At 46.0% G+C, this 18,559-nt stretch overlaps 1 protein-coding gene across 2 annotated transcripts in view; it reads left to right on the forward strand.

Annotated features, from left to right (window-relative positions):
- The first annotated feature begins 2,365 nt into the window (after positions 1-2,365).
- Positions 2,366-18,559, forward strand: part of USP34 (ubiquitin specific peptidase 34) — a 2,681,755-nt gene continuing 2,665,561 nt past the window's right edge. Inside the window, exon 1 of one of the 2 annotated variants that reach the window (XM_078649291.1) lies at positions 2,366-2,656. In XM_078649291.1, coding sequence (XP_078505417.1) covers positions 2,614-2,656 — 43 coding nt within the window. In that variant the 5' untranslated portion in view covers positions 2,366-2,613. The remainder of the gene's footprint in view (positions 2,657-18,559) is intronic. The other variant, XM_078649292.1, reaches the window with a different exon arrangement.

The raw sequence follows: 18,559 nt of genomic DNA on the forward strand, positions 1-18,559 counted from the left end.
TCCTAGTTACACAATTTCAGATTAGGCTTTCAAAACTTTGCATCTGCTCATGTGTATGTGTCAAATGGTCCATGGTAGAGTATAGCTATTGATAACATGGGACCTGTGGGTGATGAGAATAAGTAGATCCTTGTTATATTGGACATTTTCTCCAGATGGTCGTGGGTCAAGACAGTGAACACAGATGGTGTTTTAGATTAATTGTTTTTGAGTGAAGGTGTACCTATTTTTCGGGTAAGTGATAATGGGGTAAAATTTGTGTCAGATAAGGCAAAACAATATATGAAGGATGTGAGAATTATCCATAAAACCATTATACAATCCTAGTGGAAATGGCATGGTGGAGCGTTTTAATAGAGTGCTGAAAGGGACAATTTAATTGGTGGTGTGCAGTAATGGAAGTTGGTGAAAAAACCTGATAAACTGTTTAGTCATACAGGACTACTGTGGTAGAAGTTACTGATTTGTCTCCCTGCGAGTTGTTACAGGGCAAAAAGTCTAGATCAAAGTGTAATCCAGCATGGTTGGTCGCCAGAGGATTGGGGGGTGAACTATTCCGGATGTAAAGAGAATGATACATGGAGATTACTAGAGTTATTTTGATAGTAAAACCTGATCCAGTCCTTGTTTTGTGAACGTTAGTTAACCGGTAGGTGTTAAAAAACCTGGTATGGTTTCCAAACGCGAGAGCAAGTTCTATGATCCCATAAAGATGGTGCAAGTGATTAAGAATTTTGTACACCTTTCTGGTGGGAATTGTTGGCTTATAATTAGAATTGCCATTTATGTTGATAACAGAGAGACAGTACGATTGGGAAATAGCCCTGGAAGCACTGTTGAGGAGGAGGTTAAGAATCGAAGTGGTGACCTAGTAATGATGTGGAGAAGGGTTCCCAGAGTTGTGATCGGTTGTGAAGATTCGATGGGTGGTTTGAATGTGGGTACACTAAGTTGAAGATGTTCGAGTAGCACTGGTGTGGGAAGAGAAGAAAATGAGTGGGCTGTTTTTTTTTTTAGAAAAGTGTGGGGTGATGGTTCTGTGTGTGTGAGAGACAGGAGGGTTTTAAGACCTCACGTGAAACTGATTTTATTCATGAGCAGATACTAGGTCTACCTTATGGATGAGTGGATGTGTATGTGTTGCACTGTTTTAAATCCCTTACATTTCTATTTTTGTATTCTTTAGTACTTCGTTTAAATTATATATGTAGAGGTTGTTGTTATTTTCTTTTGTATTATATATGAAGGGATGTGGGGTTGTTCTAGGTTGAAGTACTATTCTATGTTCTGATGCATTTTTTGAATATATAGAACATTAGGACGTCAGAGAGAAACGGTCTTCGGCGAAGTTCAGTTACTTTGTAGCTGTGCAGCCGCTGGTCGCAAATACATTATGCATGCCTTAATTAATGTGTATTCACTACAGCAATGTTCTGCTCCATTTGAGCAATGGAAAGGATTCAATAAAGTAATCGTCTTACGTGTGTGTTACTACTTGTTTCTACTCATGATAAATCTTAAGTGTCACACTTAAGGCATTGAAATGTCACATATAGGAACACTGAAAAGATGAGGAACGTCACATTGTTGGAAAGATTTAAAACTTAGCAGCTATACATCGAGATAATAATTAAAGAGTCGGACAGCAAAGTGCGCGTGAGGCCCGAGTGCAGCCACTAAAATCCCTACTTACCTCTTCGTTTCTCCTAGCCTCATCCTACCAAGTTAGTTCCTACCGATGCAATACTGGCCGTGCTCTGCTCCTGAGCCCAGTGTTTCTAGTTTGGGTCCAGAATGTAATACTATTTAGCTGATGATTATCTCTATACATATACTTCTTGATGCAACAATAAAAACAAATTTAAAATAAAAAAATAACAGAATGTAATACTATTTAACTGACATCAACCGTAGGGAGGGGAATTCTAGTTTCCTTTACGGCGGTAAATCAGAACTGAAAGAATGCATCTCCTAGTCACTTGGTTTGACGACTCTGATCCAGTAAAAACAAATTATCGTACTACAATCAATAATCCGACCGTGTATGTCTAGCATTTCTACCTGGTTGTGTGAGCACCGCGTTAACGCAAGAAGTTTCAGATACTTAACACAAAAGCCATCAGTAGTATTTAGTAACCGCATCGACACTTCACTAGTAAAAGACAATTCGAGTAATAACCTTAAACGAGCTTTTCATTTCAAACGTCTAAACGATTGAAAGAACGAAGAGAAAACAGCATACGATCTCATGCAATTCAATTCTCAAACGAGGACCGGACCGGACACAGAACGGCTAAAGCACACAGCCATCTACACCAGCTTCTCGACCTTTTCAATTTCCTCTTCCGCCTTCGCCGCTGTGCGTGCGTCATGACGTTTATGCCGGCGGTGGCGACAGGCGCGTGTGACCTCGGGGCCATTTGTCGGTGCCGGGGAGTCGCGGAAAGAGCCGAATGCAGCCCGAGTCTTTCGCATCAAAGATGGCGGAAACGATTGGAGAAGCTTGAGTGACTGGACTCCTGTGGCAGCGGTACCGGGCTCTAGGCGGTGTCCGCCCCCTCTCACCCTTGAGTCCGCGACGGCACCGGCCGTGGAATACCGTTAAGCGCAACAATGTGTGAGAGCTGCACCGACTTGGTTGAGGTGTTAAACGAGGGTAAGTGCAAGGCCCGGTTATCTTCCTATTCCGACAAACTCGGTATGTGCCCAGTGTCAGTGCACTTAATTCCACAAGGGTTGTAGCTTCCACAGGACTCGAAAAAGGGGGCAAGTGCAATGGGGAGTTTTTTGACAGCTCACCTTTCCCTGTGATTCCTGACCCGGACAGTGGGTGGAGCTCTTAAGATAAGTATCTTCTTCCTGCAGCGGCCTGGTGGGGAGGCAGTGATGCCCTGCAGTCGGTCTGGTGTGCCCGACAAGCCCTGCAGCTGCACGAGCATCTTTGCTGTCATTCTTCAACACGGGCCCTTTGAGCGATGCAGCGGAGTAGGCAGCCCAACCAATCCTGGTTGGAATTCAGGGGGTGGGAGTATAAAGGCATGGGCTTTAGAAGGTGAGTACACTTTGACAGGCGCCAATGTGTGCATCCCATGCTCCCAGAAGACCGCAAGTAAATCATTGGAAACAATACCCGCAGGACACGGCCTTTACTCTTCACGTCTTGGTATCCTCGGTACACCTGGGAGATGCGGCTTCACCAGATCCAAACACACGGTCTGTGTGGATGCAGCCAGATTTTGGCAGGTGGCTTTCTCACCAGACATATACTATAAATCGAGACAGACTGAGCTTTTGTTTGCCTTGTTGCTGAATTCTGCCTTTGACATGAAGTTCCCAGGTGGCTGTGTTTGAACACCAGTCAATATTGGCCGGAATCCGAAAGCCATGCACGTTTAGTTGGCTTTTCCTGCTGGAGGAGGTTATTGAAATCTTACTATGACAAAGTCATCCTTGATCGTGTTTTGACTTCAACTTTGGGGCCTTGTTTATGAACTCTTTATGTGAATACAAAATCGAACAAATGCTCTTGCTTGAAAGGATGTAAAACTAGAGATTGCTAAAAATGGTTTGCACTCACTTCTGTTGGTGCCTTTGGAATTGGCTGGTTGGTGGTGGTGTTTACAAAATGTTTCTCCTAGGCTTAGGGCTTGCCTCGGCTTAGTTGTGATTTTATGAACGAACCAGCCTGCCTCGTTCTGCGACGAGAGCCAGATAAAGTTACCACGTGGTTGTTTAGTGAGGTCGAGCCAATTATTCGATCAGATTCTTAAAGGCACATAGTTGTATATAGTGCTTGAGTTTTTTTTCTTCTGTAGTTATTATTCAGGATTTCATGCATTCCGTTGGCAAGTTATCAGCTATAATATATTGTTTTATGTGAACTGTTAGGCTATTTGATGGATGCAAAAAGAACAGATGATGGACGGGATGATGAATTAATCAAACATTTGCTCCCAGTCACAGATCTGGGTTAAATCCATCGTCTTTTGCATGCCACACCATTCTAGTTATATGCAAATCAGTCTTGACCCTATTCCCCAATGGGAACAGTTCGTCTGGAACTGCCAGGGCTGGTTTTCCCTGGACCAGAAACAAGCAACCTGGGACTTGTTTCGGGGTAACACCCCTAATGAGCCAGGCTAGCTTGAATTTGGTGGCATCTTGAGCACAGGACCCACCTCGGGGCATACCCTTCCCACTTAAGGTGACAAATGCAAAAAGAACAGATGTTGGACGGAATGCTGAATTAATCAATCAACCGGTCACAGGATGCTTGTTTCCGGTCCAGGGTGGACCTGGCTTGGCAGTTCGGGCTGGACTGTTCCCATGAGGAACAGTGTCAAGACTGATTTGCTTATGGCTGGGTCTAAAGTGGGGTGGCATGGTGAGCAAAAGATCGATGAGTGTAACCCAGAAACCGTCTGACTGGGGGTGAATGTATGATTCATTCAGCATTCCATACATCATTTGTTTGCGTAAGCTTTAGGCTCTTTGAGGGGGCACACTGAATCTTCTAACCAGAAGACAGTTATAAAGAATGTTTGATCTAAAAGTTTGATTCACAAGAAAAGCACTCCTATGCTCAGTCAATCAAGCAGAAGATTTGTAGAGCGCTTCTTGTCACCCATGAGGGTAGCCAGGCGCTGGCAGCGTCCAGTTGATTAGCCAGGTCTTCACGAACTTTGAAAGAGATGGAGGTTGTCTGTAGATGAAAGGGTACCTCATTCCATGTCTTTGCTGCTAGGTAAGAGAACGAGCGACCTCCATAACTGCTACGTCATATGGTCATATGTGGGGGATGAGGATTAGAGGAAGGAATGCAGAGGTGTGTGGTGGAATATCAGGCGGTATGTTGAGAATAATTGTAATGCTACAATACCATGCCATGTTTAAATCCTTACAAAGTAATCTTTATCAGATTCGTTATTCATGTAAGCATGCATTGCATCTTCAGGAAAAGTGCAGGTCTTTAAAGAATGTTATTTTTATTGCTACACTTTTTCATAGTTTAGTGTTGGTTCAGCTAAAAAATGGTACTTAGTCAATTAAAATAAATGTTGGAAGTCTAACAGCTGCATTTACTAACTCCCTATTGGAGTTGTTTGGCCAACGGCTATCAAGAAATGTTTTCTAAAGTTAATAATTAGCCTTACTACTGGGTTCTGGGTCTTCAAGATGTGATTAATTTGGCTGACAAAGTTTATGCTCTGCCCAGCCTTCGAGGCCACATTTTAATGCAGAGATAGTTGGCTACCGTCGGTGCTCTGGTTTGTTTACATTATTACGTTTGGTAACCTACACCAGTATAATCACCCACATATGCAGATGAACACCAGTAATATTTCTTTTACCCGGAACCATATCACCCCTCAATCTATTTTGCATTATTCAATTTGGGGCCTGATTATTTGTACATCTATATTAAAATATAGGATCTCAGCCAGCACTTCTAAGGTTTGGGCAAAAGGTGCCTTAGCAGTGGTAGTGAGACGTCTTTCTCAAGGATGTCGCAAGCAATCAGGAATTTTCAGTTTGTGTTTGTTATTGAAAGTTTAAGCACAGTGTTATAACTGCAACAAAGTAGTGTGTAACATGAAAAAATAGAAGGTATAAAGTTCAAGGTAGATGTTTGCCAATTATCTCCATATTGCCTCAATGAGTTGCATACGATTCCAAGGAGATAGAAGCAAAGAAAGTATTTCCATCAAGCTTTAGTACCCAGACCCGGGGTACTAGCAGATATAAGAATTAAGGGAGACATTAGTCCGTTTAAGAACCCTCCGCATGAAAAGTTGTAAAATGAGAAATGGAAGCCATTTCCCACACATACCTACAGCTGTAACCTCATGATAGTCCCAATACTTGGATAATTTGGTAATTAGAACAGACCGGAATCGCAAATTGTTGGTAGTAACTATATTATTCAGCAGGAGTACTCTCTGAATGCCCCCAGAGCAGGCACCTACCGCAATAAGAAATAGACGTCAATACAGATTTTGACACCTATTCTGAACAGTCACAAAATGTCTTAATGTCTAAGCGCGTAACTAATCGTATCGAAACACTAATGCCCAGGTACTCTTGACAGCCACTAATTTCAGTCTCCAATCCTTCCCAATCTGTGGGAATCCCTCTTATCCAGATGGTGGACCTCAATATATTATCAAAAAATACAGAATAACAGGTGCATCACAAAAGTATCCTGCCTCAGCTGGTTTGACAGTTGGGAGGCACTGGTCTGCTCTGGCTGATTTCTGTTGCACAAGCGCTCTGTCATTCACCAGATCTTTGATGTAATTGTAAGACCTGCTCCTTAAGTGGTTATGTGCTTGTTTGTGCAAGTGAGGATAAATCTGCTGGGTGACCTCCTGCAAGCTACAATGATAACCATGCTGAGAACACTAACCGCAAACACATGCTGGTCGGTGCTTTTGCAGACCTGTGGTGTGCCAGCGGGAAGACAGGAGACAGATGGGGGTGATCTGGGATTATATAAAGAAGTATTGAGTGTTTGTTCTGTGACATTCTATGCTTTCTCTCAAATGCTTTAAAATTAAATCTCACTTCAGTCTTTAACAAACATTTTCTTACTTTGTCATTGATAATTCCACCCTCAGTTGCTTTCATCAATATGGTGTTGAGGAGGTTTTGAAATTGATGTGTTGGTTTGCAAGCCAGTTTACAATATGTGTCCGCATGGTTGAAAACTTGTCTTGTAGAAAGTGGTGACATAATGACGAGTGCGCCGCCTTTATCTGCCTTCTGATAGATAATGTTCGGATTGTTAGCGATGTGTTCCTTATGGGTCAAGTAGTGTTTGGTTCGTTTTTTAAAAAATTGATTTGCCGTATGTCATGTTTAACAAGAACTCCTCAACACCATCTTGATGAAAGCAACCAAGGGTGGAATTATCAATGATAGAGTAAGAAAATACCCTATGCATACCAACCCCAGATCCCCGACCCTGTACATGCTCCCAAAAATCCACAAGGATGTACTTCATCCACCATTCCGTCCAATTGTCTCCATCAGAGGGAGCTTACATGAACCTTTGGGCAAAAATGTCTGGATAGGCATCTACAACCTTGCGTCCTCAACATGCGTACCTACGTCAGAGAAATGACTGACTTTCTTAATAAAATCAATCAAATCATACTGAATCCTGATGAAGAAACATGGTTGTGTACCAAAGACGTCAAGTCTCTCTATACTTCCATACCCCGTGATCTCGGGTTGGAGGCTATAAAAAAAACCCCTCTTACATTCCAACCTCGAGCATGAGTTTCAAGTATTCCTCATGGAACTTCTCCATTTCATCCTGTATCAAAGTTATTTTAAATAGGAAGAATAACACTTCCTCCAACTATCTGGAACTTCAATGGGCAACTACGCTGCTCCAGCCTATGCAAATATCATGCATATATTTGAAGAAAAATTCATCTTAAGTTCTGATATTTGGATGTACCAAGTTTTTATACATTAACTGCAAAACTTGCGTATATAACAACAAAAACTTTGCGCAGACATTTCCAATAGCCGTGCACCATAGGAAGTTAAGTTGAGTACCCATATAGGCAATGATGAAATATAATGAGTGGTGTGTTGCGGTCAAGGAAGTGCAGGGAAATTCTCCCATCAGGGGGTCTGAGAGGCAAGGGGAAGTAGATCGATACCCCAAAATTTTGCCCATCTGGACCATATTTTTCCGTGTTTCTGGGGGCAGCCTCACGCTTGGAATACCGCAATCTCTGCTCCCATGCATCTATCTAAGTCTTTTAGCCATTTCCCCAATGTATGGGGGGATGCCCCTGTAGGAAGGTAGATCCCTGACTATGGTTGCCCCCAACTTTTTGCCTGGTGTTTTGCTGGTTTTCTGACTTAGTTGACCTGGGGCCCTGCTATTCAGGACCCCAGGCCTACTGCTCTCTCTGTAAAATGGATTCCATGTACCCTAGGTACATATCTAATTGGATACTGAGTCACCTTATCAGTCCCTGTACAGTGTACCTTAGGTACCCAGGGCATAGGTGTAACCAGGGCCTACCAGGGGCTGCAGCATGTATTATGCCACCCCTGGCTGGCCATCCAGATCTGACACAACTGGCTGCACGACAGCTGGGGCAAGGTGGTGTACTCACCCTTTGCTTTAGATATAGTATACCTATATCTAACCCTAAAATGGACACATAGTATACCTATATCTAACCCTAAAATGGACACACAGATCTCCTATCAGTCACTCCTATGGCAGGCCTTAACAATCCTGAAGGCAGAGTGCTTGGAATCGTGTGAGATAGTGCTCTGGCATGAGCTGAGCCTGTCTGCGGCTTCGGGATCTATCCCTTAGCCGTTTCCATGATATCGCATACCATATACTCTTAAGTGCATTATAATCCTCGCGGTTATGTGCCAACTCTGGTATCGCTTTATCAAAACATGTCGAGTAAGGTGTCATACGAATTGGAATACTAACCCCTCGCCAATTCTGGCGACGGGGTTAGCATTCCACCCTTCTAGAGGGACACGACATGTGTGTAACCTGTAACCCCGGTTAAAGTCAGACAGAGCCTTAGCTCCACAAAATGGATGCTGCCACCGAGACACAAGTCTGCCCTCCTGCTGCTGGAAGTCCTCCCAGCCCAGGAGGCAAGGACAAAGGGTTTCCTGCCAGGGGCGGTGCCAGCACCGTCCCAGACAGGATTTTGAGTATCCTAGGTAGGCAGGGCTTTAGAGGAAGGTGACTGCAAGTGGCACCCCGGTGCTCACTGTGCATAGGCCGGCTGAAACCAGTTCCAGGGGCACTCCAGCCCCTGGCCTGGGGAAAGCCCGCCAAAGGAGAGGGGTGTAACCACCCCCCTCCTAGTCCCACCCATAGGGCAGGACTTAGTCGCGTGCCAGCCCCTTTTTGCAGGATAAAGGTAGGAACTGGCCCCCTTCCAAAGCAGATCATCTTTGAATCCTGAAACTACTTTCCACGAAAGGAACTCAAGACTTCTTCCCAAGATTCTCCCTTGTGACTAAGGAGTAGTCGCCCTGCAGCAGCAGGCACCAACCAAGCATCGCGGTTTGTTGCCAGTCTCTCCTTCGGATCAAGACTGCTCCAGCACGACGAGAACCGGCTTCCCTGGCACCTCTGACCTCAACCTGCATCATCAGCCCAGCTGTGATCCGTGGGTGTGACGAGACCTCGAGGGACCGGCCATCTTCAGAACTGCACGACGCTTGTCCAGCACGACACCCGAGTGACCCTCGACTGAGTGCTTTGGGGTAAGAGAAGCCCCGACCCTGAGCAGCTCCAGCACCGAAGTTCAGCCCCCTGCATCCACGAGATCTGCGTGGGGCCCTTCTGCTCTTTGCTGCCAACCGCGTTGTCCAGGTCGCTTGCCCGTTGGCTAGTGACCCCTTCACGACGCTCCACGACGACAACTACTGCTGGTCTGGTTGCTCCAGACTAGCCCTTGCTCCCCTCCAACAGAGGAGCACCCTGGACCCTCCTGGTCCACTCAAGACACCATTTTAGGTCCACCGCGTGGGCCTTGCCTTTGCCAAGACTTGTTGCCCAATCCTGGGTCCAGCGACGTCGACAGCAAGAACCTTCGTGGGACAGCTCGCACCTCCATCCTGGTCGCCGACAACGCCTCCTGGTCCGAGAGACTGCAGAGCCCAGCAGCGCCCACTCACCTGACTGCGGTGACTTCGCCCGGTGCCATCCTGGTGCCCACTTAATCACTGGCTAGTGATTCAGAACTTGGTCCCCTCTGCTTTCAGGTCTTCTTCTTCCCTGATCCAGGCTTGGATCACTCCAAACTTTCTTCACTGGCCGCCTGCCAGCAACTCTTTCTTCAGGCTCCTGGTTCATCAACGAAGAAACCCGACGACACTTGAACCCTATGCAGCCGCAGCCCCTGGGCTAGGTAAACCGAGTACTCCGGTGCTCCAGCGTAGGCCCACTCTCTAAGTGTGTAGATCCACTTTCGTTTTTGACCTACCTAGTTGGGTTCGCCCGAAAACACTAACTTTGCATTTACTAGGATCCATAGACTTTGTTCCGCATTACGCGTGAGAGTTCCCACTCTGCACACGACGTCCCTAGGTCTCCTGCTAGCAATCTAAAGGTAGTCCAGTCCTAGCGATCCCAAAGCCTATGAGAGTAGTACTTACCTGCTAGTAATTTCGCATTCCACTTTTGTAGTATATGGTTTTTCGTGCCCCTCGGGCATTTGTGTAAATTGTGCGACTTAAAGTATTTCCTTAAGAGTTTTGTTGTGTGCTTAGCTCCCTGTCTCATAAAGAGCCAGGGTAGTCTTGTTATAAATAAATATCAGTTTATTTTCATAACAACTTGTGTGGTGTCCTTTCACTTGGTGTTCAAGGGGTAATGTGATGGTAAAACAGCTGGCTTAACACGCCCTCTAGAGTCTTAGCCTTAGACTGCTCGTATCCATGCTACTAGAATAGCTGGTCTATAAGGTTGACTTACAACCAATCATCAATAAGGGTTGTTTGGACTGATACAAAGTGCTCACTAGAATAGTGAACATTATATATCAGGCCAACTTCTCACACCCCCTTCCATAACTGGGCGATGTCGCACTTAGCGATAAGTGAGGGCCAAGAAGAGCAGGTGCTGTTTATACTGATTTCCCCCCTATCCTGTCAGTACTCTGCAGTAGGAATAATTTTGGGTCGTATGGGGGATCCCAGGATAGTACCTTGCCCAGACAAGTTGAGACTTTACGCCAGAAGGGCTTTATAGCTGGGCAGCTCCAGACCGTATGTATGAATGTTCCCTCATCTCTTTCCCAGCATAAACCCTGGGGGGGGATTGGATGACCTCCATCCTCCAGAGATGGAGTCGTGTATATTTTACCCAGTGTACGTATTTAAATTGGATGAGGCGATATCGAGAAGACACGGCCCGCGGGCTAGCTTTGGCTTCGGCCAAGTCGTCATCTGTAAAGTCTGGTATGTCATCCTGCCACGCCCTTCTAGTCTAGTGTAGTGTTCTGGAGTGTGCTGTTAAGTTCTGATAGATCTGTCGGGTTTTAGATGCACCTAGGCCTCCCAAGAGGAGGCGGCCTTCAAGGAGGTAAAACTCTGGCAAGCTGTCCAGGGTGAGAATCATGGGGGTTAAAGGTATTTATAAAATTGCGTCTTGTGCAACTAAAATTCCACCTGTAACTGTTAGAATGACTTTAAAGTAGTTCCCTTCATAACATCCCCCAGTGTGGTTTTACGCAGTAGGTCCCATTTGCGGAATCCCGATAGAGCCACCACCTGGCGTAGGTGGGTACCGTGCCACAGGGGAGTCGCTTGGGTCAGGTGACCTCGCCACCCCATCTTCCCAACAGTATACCTCCAGAGCCAAACAACTGTTCTGCTGGCATGAGGTAGGAAGTCCAGGCTCTGTGCACTGTATATTGGCGCCGAAGGTGGGGATGCCCTCCATCGCTGCATGCTCCAGTGCAAACGCCGGGTCCATTGGTGAGCTATACCACCATTCATTTATGATTAATAAATGGGAGGCAGCTAATAGGAATATACATCTGCTGCTGCAATGCCACCGCAATATGTTGATTGTGCACAGGTTTGTAGTGCCACTCGAACTGCCCCTCCATTCCTTAGGAATTTATTATGGATGGTAATTATTTGCATGAACCAGGATCGCGGTATGTGGTACGGGAAGTTCTGTAGCCAGTAAAATATTCTAGGTAAAGAGACCATTAAAAAAATCGCTTAGCTCCCATACGGCAATAGCGGGAGAGAGGACCATATTGTTGTCTCATCTCGGAGACTGGGGAGAAGTGGATTTATATTGTGTGCCCATGAAATCCTTGGGCAAGGCGACATGAAGATACCAAAGTATTTAAAGCCCTCTGTCTCATGAGTTAATTGGGCTGGCCAGGTGCCTCTACCCTGGTAACCACACACCGGGAACAGTACGGATTTAAAGGGGTTAGTATGAAGTCCGGTGGTCTGACCAAAGACTCTGAGGATCTACAGGATACGTGGCATGAGATAAATGGATCGGTCATAAAGAAAAGGACATCGTCCCTCTATAACGCAATGCAGTCTGGTTGTGACTGTGGCCACTCAAATCCCCGGAGCACTGGGTCGCTGCGCACCCATGCCACCAGAGGTTCTACTGCCAGGGCGAATAGAAGTGGGGACAGGGGACAGCCCTGTAGCGTGCAGCATCGGATGGGGAAGGGGGCCGAGCGGTATCCCTCTATGCGTACTGAGGCAATGAGTTTTGTATACAGCAAACAAACATATGCTAGGAAATGCGGGCCGAAATTGACGGCTTCGAGGAGTTGGAAGAAGTACTCCCAGCTAAGGGAGCCAAATGACTTGTCAATATCAGCGAGTAGTATGGCCGCAGGGAGCTCGAGGGTTCCGGGGCCACAGCCATGGCAGATGTTGTGGCGGGTGGCCCGGTGTGGCATAAAGCCAGATTCATCTGGATGAATCAGATCTTGTACACAAGCCCACAGGCGATCGGCTAGGACCTTGCCCAATAGTTTGGGCTCAAATTTAATGAGGAAGATGGGACAATATGAATATGGATCTTCCGGTGGGCAGCCTGGCATTAGGAAGAGGGCAATCTCGACATGCAGCCAATCTCAGGCTAGCAGGCGTTGTTCGAGTGCGTCTTTGTTGGAAAACGAGGCAGCATCTGTGAAGCCTGCACAAATAACAGGACTACATTTGTCCTTCACTTGGAACCAAGAACCCAATTGTAGTGGCTGACTCTCAGAGGGTACCATTGCAGAGCAGTCTAAGGCTTAATCAAGGGAGGTGGTGTGGGCTAGTAATCGCCATTTGCAGATGCGCAGAAATAACACTCAATAATTGATTGTCCAGCCTGTACTTTTCTTTATAAAAGTAAGAGTACATTTATTAAACACACACACTACTCAATGCTGTGCACCAATTTACAAATATACATAAGCTGTTGGAATTACTTTCTGACATTGCATAACATCTCCACACCTCCCTCCCGCAGGGGGGCTGGGGTCTAGCACCACCACTCCCATGTATGTACATCATCTTGCCCCCAATGCAGTTAGTTGAACATCACCTGGAGCGAGGGCCCTGCGCACTGGCACCGTCCCAGTGGCGACGTCCCCCAGTATCTCAACAAGCATTTAAATTGGGTAACACTGTCTTGGTGACGCACAACCCGGACTGCGCATTTCCTACTGACCATGAAGTATGCACCTCTACATCTTAAGGGCTAGCAGTCTGGGTTCTTCACCTAAGCGCAGCAGCAAGAATACATATTTAAGCATCACTTTAGAATGAGGGTCCTCGTCACCTTTGAGTATTATTAGAATGTATTGCAATTTCAGCCCCTAAAGGCATCACAGATGAAATGACAGGATTACGCCTATACAGACAGACACCTTAGCAGGAATGTCTGACAACATAACCCCACTTTGCTTATGACATCACTTTTATCTTGTACTTCACATTAAACACCACTTTTATCTTGTACTTCGCATTAAACACATGAACTACAGTCCCTCTAAAAGAAATAATCATAAGTAAATGCATTTCGGTGCAATTGCACCTCTTCAGCTCCAGGGGATGCCCTTCTCCAGACATCCCCAACTCAACCCTTCACTCCATGATGCACATTGCAATACACCCTCCGCTGTAGAACAGAAGTTCCAGCCCAGAAAGTGTTAAATGCTTGCTTAGCCCTTGAGGGGTTATTCCTTTCAACTCCCCAGGAAACTTGTGGAGGGACGTCTCTTCGTGCTGGAGGGGAGACTGCGCTTCTCCAGCAGCTCCCCCCAGCACCTTTTCACAATTGAGGGTGACCCCCCTCCTCTGGGGGCCACCAGGCACCAAAACGATGAATTCCCCATGCCTTGCAAGGCATTATGGGGCGCTTCAGCTCCTTTTTATGAATAACAGATGAGCGGCTCTCCAGCGGTGCCGGGGAGAGCCGCGCTGGTGGTGCTGGCGCTTCGCCGCCTTCCTGGGCCTCAGTGGGGGGCTCGGTCCCACCCGGACCCCCAGGTGAGGGAATGCGGCTCGGGGAACCCACCCTGGCCGCTCTGCCTGTTTTCGGGGGCCTGGTCCCACCCGGGCTCCGTTCAGCTCCTGGTGTCCAGGGCGGGGATTCCCCCCCAGGAACCCCACTTGCCTTTGTGTTGGAGGGCAGCCTGGGGAGCCCACCCCCGGCACTCAACGCGGCCAGCACCCTCGTGTGCTCCCGCGGGAGCCGGCTGGGCACGCATCTTTCTTCTCCAGTCCGGCAGGACTGCGGGGGAGTGCAGCAGCACTACCCCGACCTCCTTCAATTCTTCGGGCACCAGGGATGGGGTCCCGGGCCCCCGGACATATTTGGGGGGCATGACGGCACCCCCCCCCTTCATCCTGGTCTCTTCGGGGCCCGGGGATGGGGTCCTGGGCCCCCCTCCTCCTCACAGTGAGCGCGCCGGCGCTCCCCGTGTTTAGTCATTTTGGTGGGTGCCAGGGTGGGCTCCTTGTGCCCCGCCTGGGGGCATATTCACGGGGAGCGCGACGGCGCTCCCCGACTTGGCTTCGGGGCCCGGGGATGGGGTCCCGGGGCCACGGAGACCTCTTCGCGGGGGCGCGACCGCGCTCACAGTTTTATATCTCCGTGCACGCCAATGTAAACTAAATTCAACAAATGTTTTATAGCAAGTTGCTTTCGACGTTTGTGGTGTGCTACAACATCCGTTGCACTGTGTCGGTCAGTGCCCTACTTAATACTGCTCCATGGGTCAGGAAAACCAGTCCCTTGGATGTGTTCACTTTTGCTTGAAACGTTGCGTTTCTTAATGTCTCTCTACATTAATTAAACAGAATAATTCCAAAGTCTCTGAAGATTCAATCATTATTTTCATTTATTATTTCATCCAAAAATTAATGTAAAGTTAATTCCAACTTCCTTTATGATCTGTACAATATAACGCTCACTATGATACCCAATACCTGGAATGCGGCAGGGATCCACAATAGCCCAGAGAAATTGGAGTTTTTATATTCCCTGGGTGCTGATGTGATCTGCCTACAGGAAACGTGGTGTATCAATACGTTGAAGATTTCAAAGGACTATTATGCCCTGGAAGTGCCCGCGGTCCCTTCTAAGAAAGGCCATGCTAGGGGGGGCATTGCTTGTTTACTTTTAAATAAATGGCAATGGAGATTCTCTCACTATATTGATCCAAGCAATTTGTTCCATGCTATAACCATTGATAATTTGTCGAACAATGGTATAAAATCCCCCATTGTGATTTTGAATGTTTATATCCCTCCTGATGAGAGTTTTAATAAAATTTTATTGCAGGTGTTTCAATATATAGTTTTGATTAAAAATGTTCCGTCTCCTCCGGAAATTTTGCTGGTGGGGGACCTGAATTTCAAAATCTCCAATGTTAGTTTGGAACTCTTTAGGAATATACCTAGGGAAGAGGCTTATTTTATTCCTCAGTCACTGTTCCCTGATAAATTAGTGACAAATAAACGTGGGAAGATTTTGTTGAATGAATTAGCGGCCGTCGACGGGCTCATATTAAATGGGAGATTACCATCGGATGTGCCTGCTAAATTTACTCATAAGTCTCCCTTCGGGTCTTCTATTCTGGATTATGTAGTCACGGACTATGGTTTGTTCCCTTCTATTCTGGACCTTAAAGTTATAGATACCCCTTTAAGTGATCATAGCATATTGCTGGTAACTTTCTCTTTAAAACCTGTGACTACTGCACCGTGGTCTATGCACGGTAGGGATGTGGCTTTCCACGCTTCTTCTGGAAGATGTTTTTGGAATCCTTCTGCCATTAATGAGGTGCAGGATTTCCTAGCCTATACATTATTATCTCTAGATGAGTGGCACGGTAATGAAATGGCTTATTTTGCGGAATTTATGCGTAAAATTACCTTGTATGCTAAAAGAAAGAAAATGCCCTGTCCCAAAAATGGAGAAGTAGTGCCTAGCGTTTTGCATAGCTTGAATGTGAAAATAAACAAACTGGTCCGTGAACAATATCTTGATAGACTTAGAGACCGGGGAAAAGAAATTTCCAGGTTAAAAAGAAAGAGAAGTAGACTCCGGCAAAAAATAAAAAAGGAAGGGGAGGATAAAGTATGGATTAGTCTGAGGGAGGCAGTTCTGCATGGCAGGATCAGAGAGTTTTGGGCAATAATCGGTAGGGGGTGTGGCTCTCATATAAGCCCTTCCCCTATCGCTATTGCGGAAAAAGCTTGGACCGCCTATATTCAAGACCTTTATTCAGGGAATGGGAGCTCAATTATGGATATTACAAAGGATGCACCCATCTGTAATGACTCCGACAGTGGTGTCTCTTCTTTGGGCCTTTGTATTTGCCCCGCTGAAAAAGAAATTGAGTTGGCGATAAAAACTATGCGTGTCTCTGGGGCAATGGGCCCGGATGAACTACCCATGACGGTCCTAAAATCCGATCCTGTAAGGTGGAGTAAAATCCTGTATCCACTTTTTAGGGCGTGTTTTTTGTCTAAAACTGTACCACCCTCGTGGAGGGGAAGTATCCTGGTCCCTATCTTTAAGAAGGGTTCCAGGGATAGTCCTGGTAACTATCGTCTGATAGCACTTCTCGACTCCGTCGGAAAGGTATTTGCGAAATGTATCTTGACGTCCCTCTCCGACTGGGCCGAGGAGAACAATATTTTGCCATTAGAACAGACTGGTTTCCGCAGGAATCACGGTACGCTGGACAATCTTACAGCCCTCCAGGTGGTAACAAATAAATACGTGCAGGTGAGAGGTGGCGTTGTGTACGCTGCCTTTATTGATTTCTCCACGGCGTTCGACAGAGTTGATCGTGGAACGCTGTGGAGAAAATTGGCAGCGTTCAGGCTCCCACACTATTTGTTGGAGTTGGTGAAGGCGCTACATACAGAGACCTGGTGTAAGGTTTTGATGGGGGGCGAAAGGGGGTTATCCGGTACAATAAAAACTTTGAATGGCCTTAAACAAGGCTGTTTACTGGCTCCCCTTTTGTTCTCCCTATACACGGCAGACCTTCCGGCTGCCCTGGCCGCCGGAGAGGGCTTTCCCCCGGTGGTTGGGGGGGCACCAATTTCATGCATGATGTATGCCGATGATGTTCTCATCCTTGACCTAACACCTAAAGGTTTAGCAAATCGGCTTCATGCTTTACATTCGTTTGCGGTAGCCCATGCGATGAAGATCAACATTAGTAAAAGTAAAGTCATGTGCATAGCTGGCAGGAAGAAATGCCGTTCTGTTGATTATGGTTGGTTCATTGGGGATCAAAAACTGGAGGTGGTAAAGTTTTACACTTTTTTAGGGAAAATTGTTACAGCTAACTTGAGTGAGAAACTCCATATTGAGCAGTGTACACGCAAAGCTCTGGCCCATGGCAAAGGTTTGAATGCCCTGTACCACGTAACGGGGAAACGGCACTTTCCTATTTTATTGGAAGTATTTAGATCCAAAATCCCCGCTACAATATTATATGGTATTGAACTAATTGATATGGGAAAATGGGACTTTTGCCATAAGATCGAGGGGAAGCTTCTAAGATCTCTCTCTTCCTTAAATACTGCGTGCTCGCTGGCAGCCTGTAGACTCGATTTTGGACTTAGGAGTAGTTGGGCCCAGGGAGTATGTGCCCTGGTAAGATGGGTGGCTTGCCTTGCTAGAGCTGAAGTAGGTACAATGAGAGCCCTCGTCAGAAATGAATTGTTGGGTAATTTTAAGGAGTTTTCTCAACTTGTCTGTAATTTTAGAAAAGCTGTATCTTTGCTAAATTTAGATGAAACCACGCTTTTTCTGTATTCACCATCACAGTTGAAATCAGTTCTGAAGGCTGCTTCATGGGATCTATGTTTTCGCTCTGATTTAAAATTAATTTGTGGGAAAAGCTATGTCGTTCACCTCCTTGATTCGTATCAGTTGAGACGACCCCAACCCTATGTTTCATGGTCCCTTCCTCATGGCATACGTAGGTTCTGGTTTCTCCTACGCTATGATTTAATACCTCTTAACCAATTGTTATCTAAATGGAATGGTTCATCTCCTCTGTGCAACCTATGTAAAGTGAATAATCAGGACTGCATGCATGTGTTATTGATCTGCCCTGCACTTCGTAAATTGCGTGGCAGATGGCTAAAATCTATCTGTCTTCGTTTGGGTATACTTACACTGAACGGTTTCCTTTCTGCACTTTACTGCCCTCCCAATGAAATGTTTTGTTTTTATATTTTTAATTTTTTTAAGGGCTTCCTTGTTATTTATTAATTGAGTTCTGGGAGGTGGTTTTGTGGGGTTGATTCTGTATATTTTTTATGGCATATGTTAGCACTGTATTTTCCCCATGGTTCCGTAATTAGTATTGCATTTATTTTAGGGTTTGTAAATGGTACAAGTTCTATTCTTGTTATTAGCTTTCTGTGTTTATGTAACCGATATGTTTGGAAATATGTACACTTTCATGTGATTCTTGTGTTTATGTAACCGATGTGTCTGGAAATGTGTACACTTTTATGTGGCCCTCTTACGAGAGCCAAAATCATA

This window comes from Lissotriton helveticus, chromosome 6, assembly GCF_964261635.1.
Source record: "Lissotriton helveticus chromosome 6, aLisHel1.1, whole genome shotgun sequence".
In the NCBI taxonomy this organism is placed as follows: domain Eukaryota; kingdom Metazoa; phylum Chordata; class Amphibia; order Caudata; family Salamandridae; genus Lissotriton; species Lissotriton helveticus.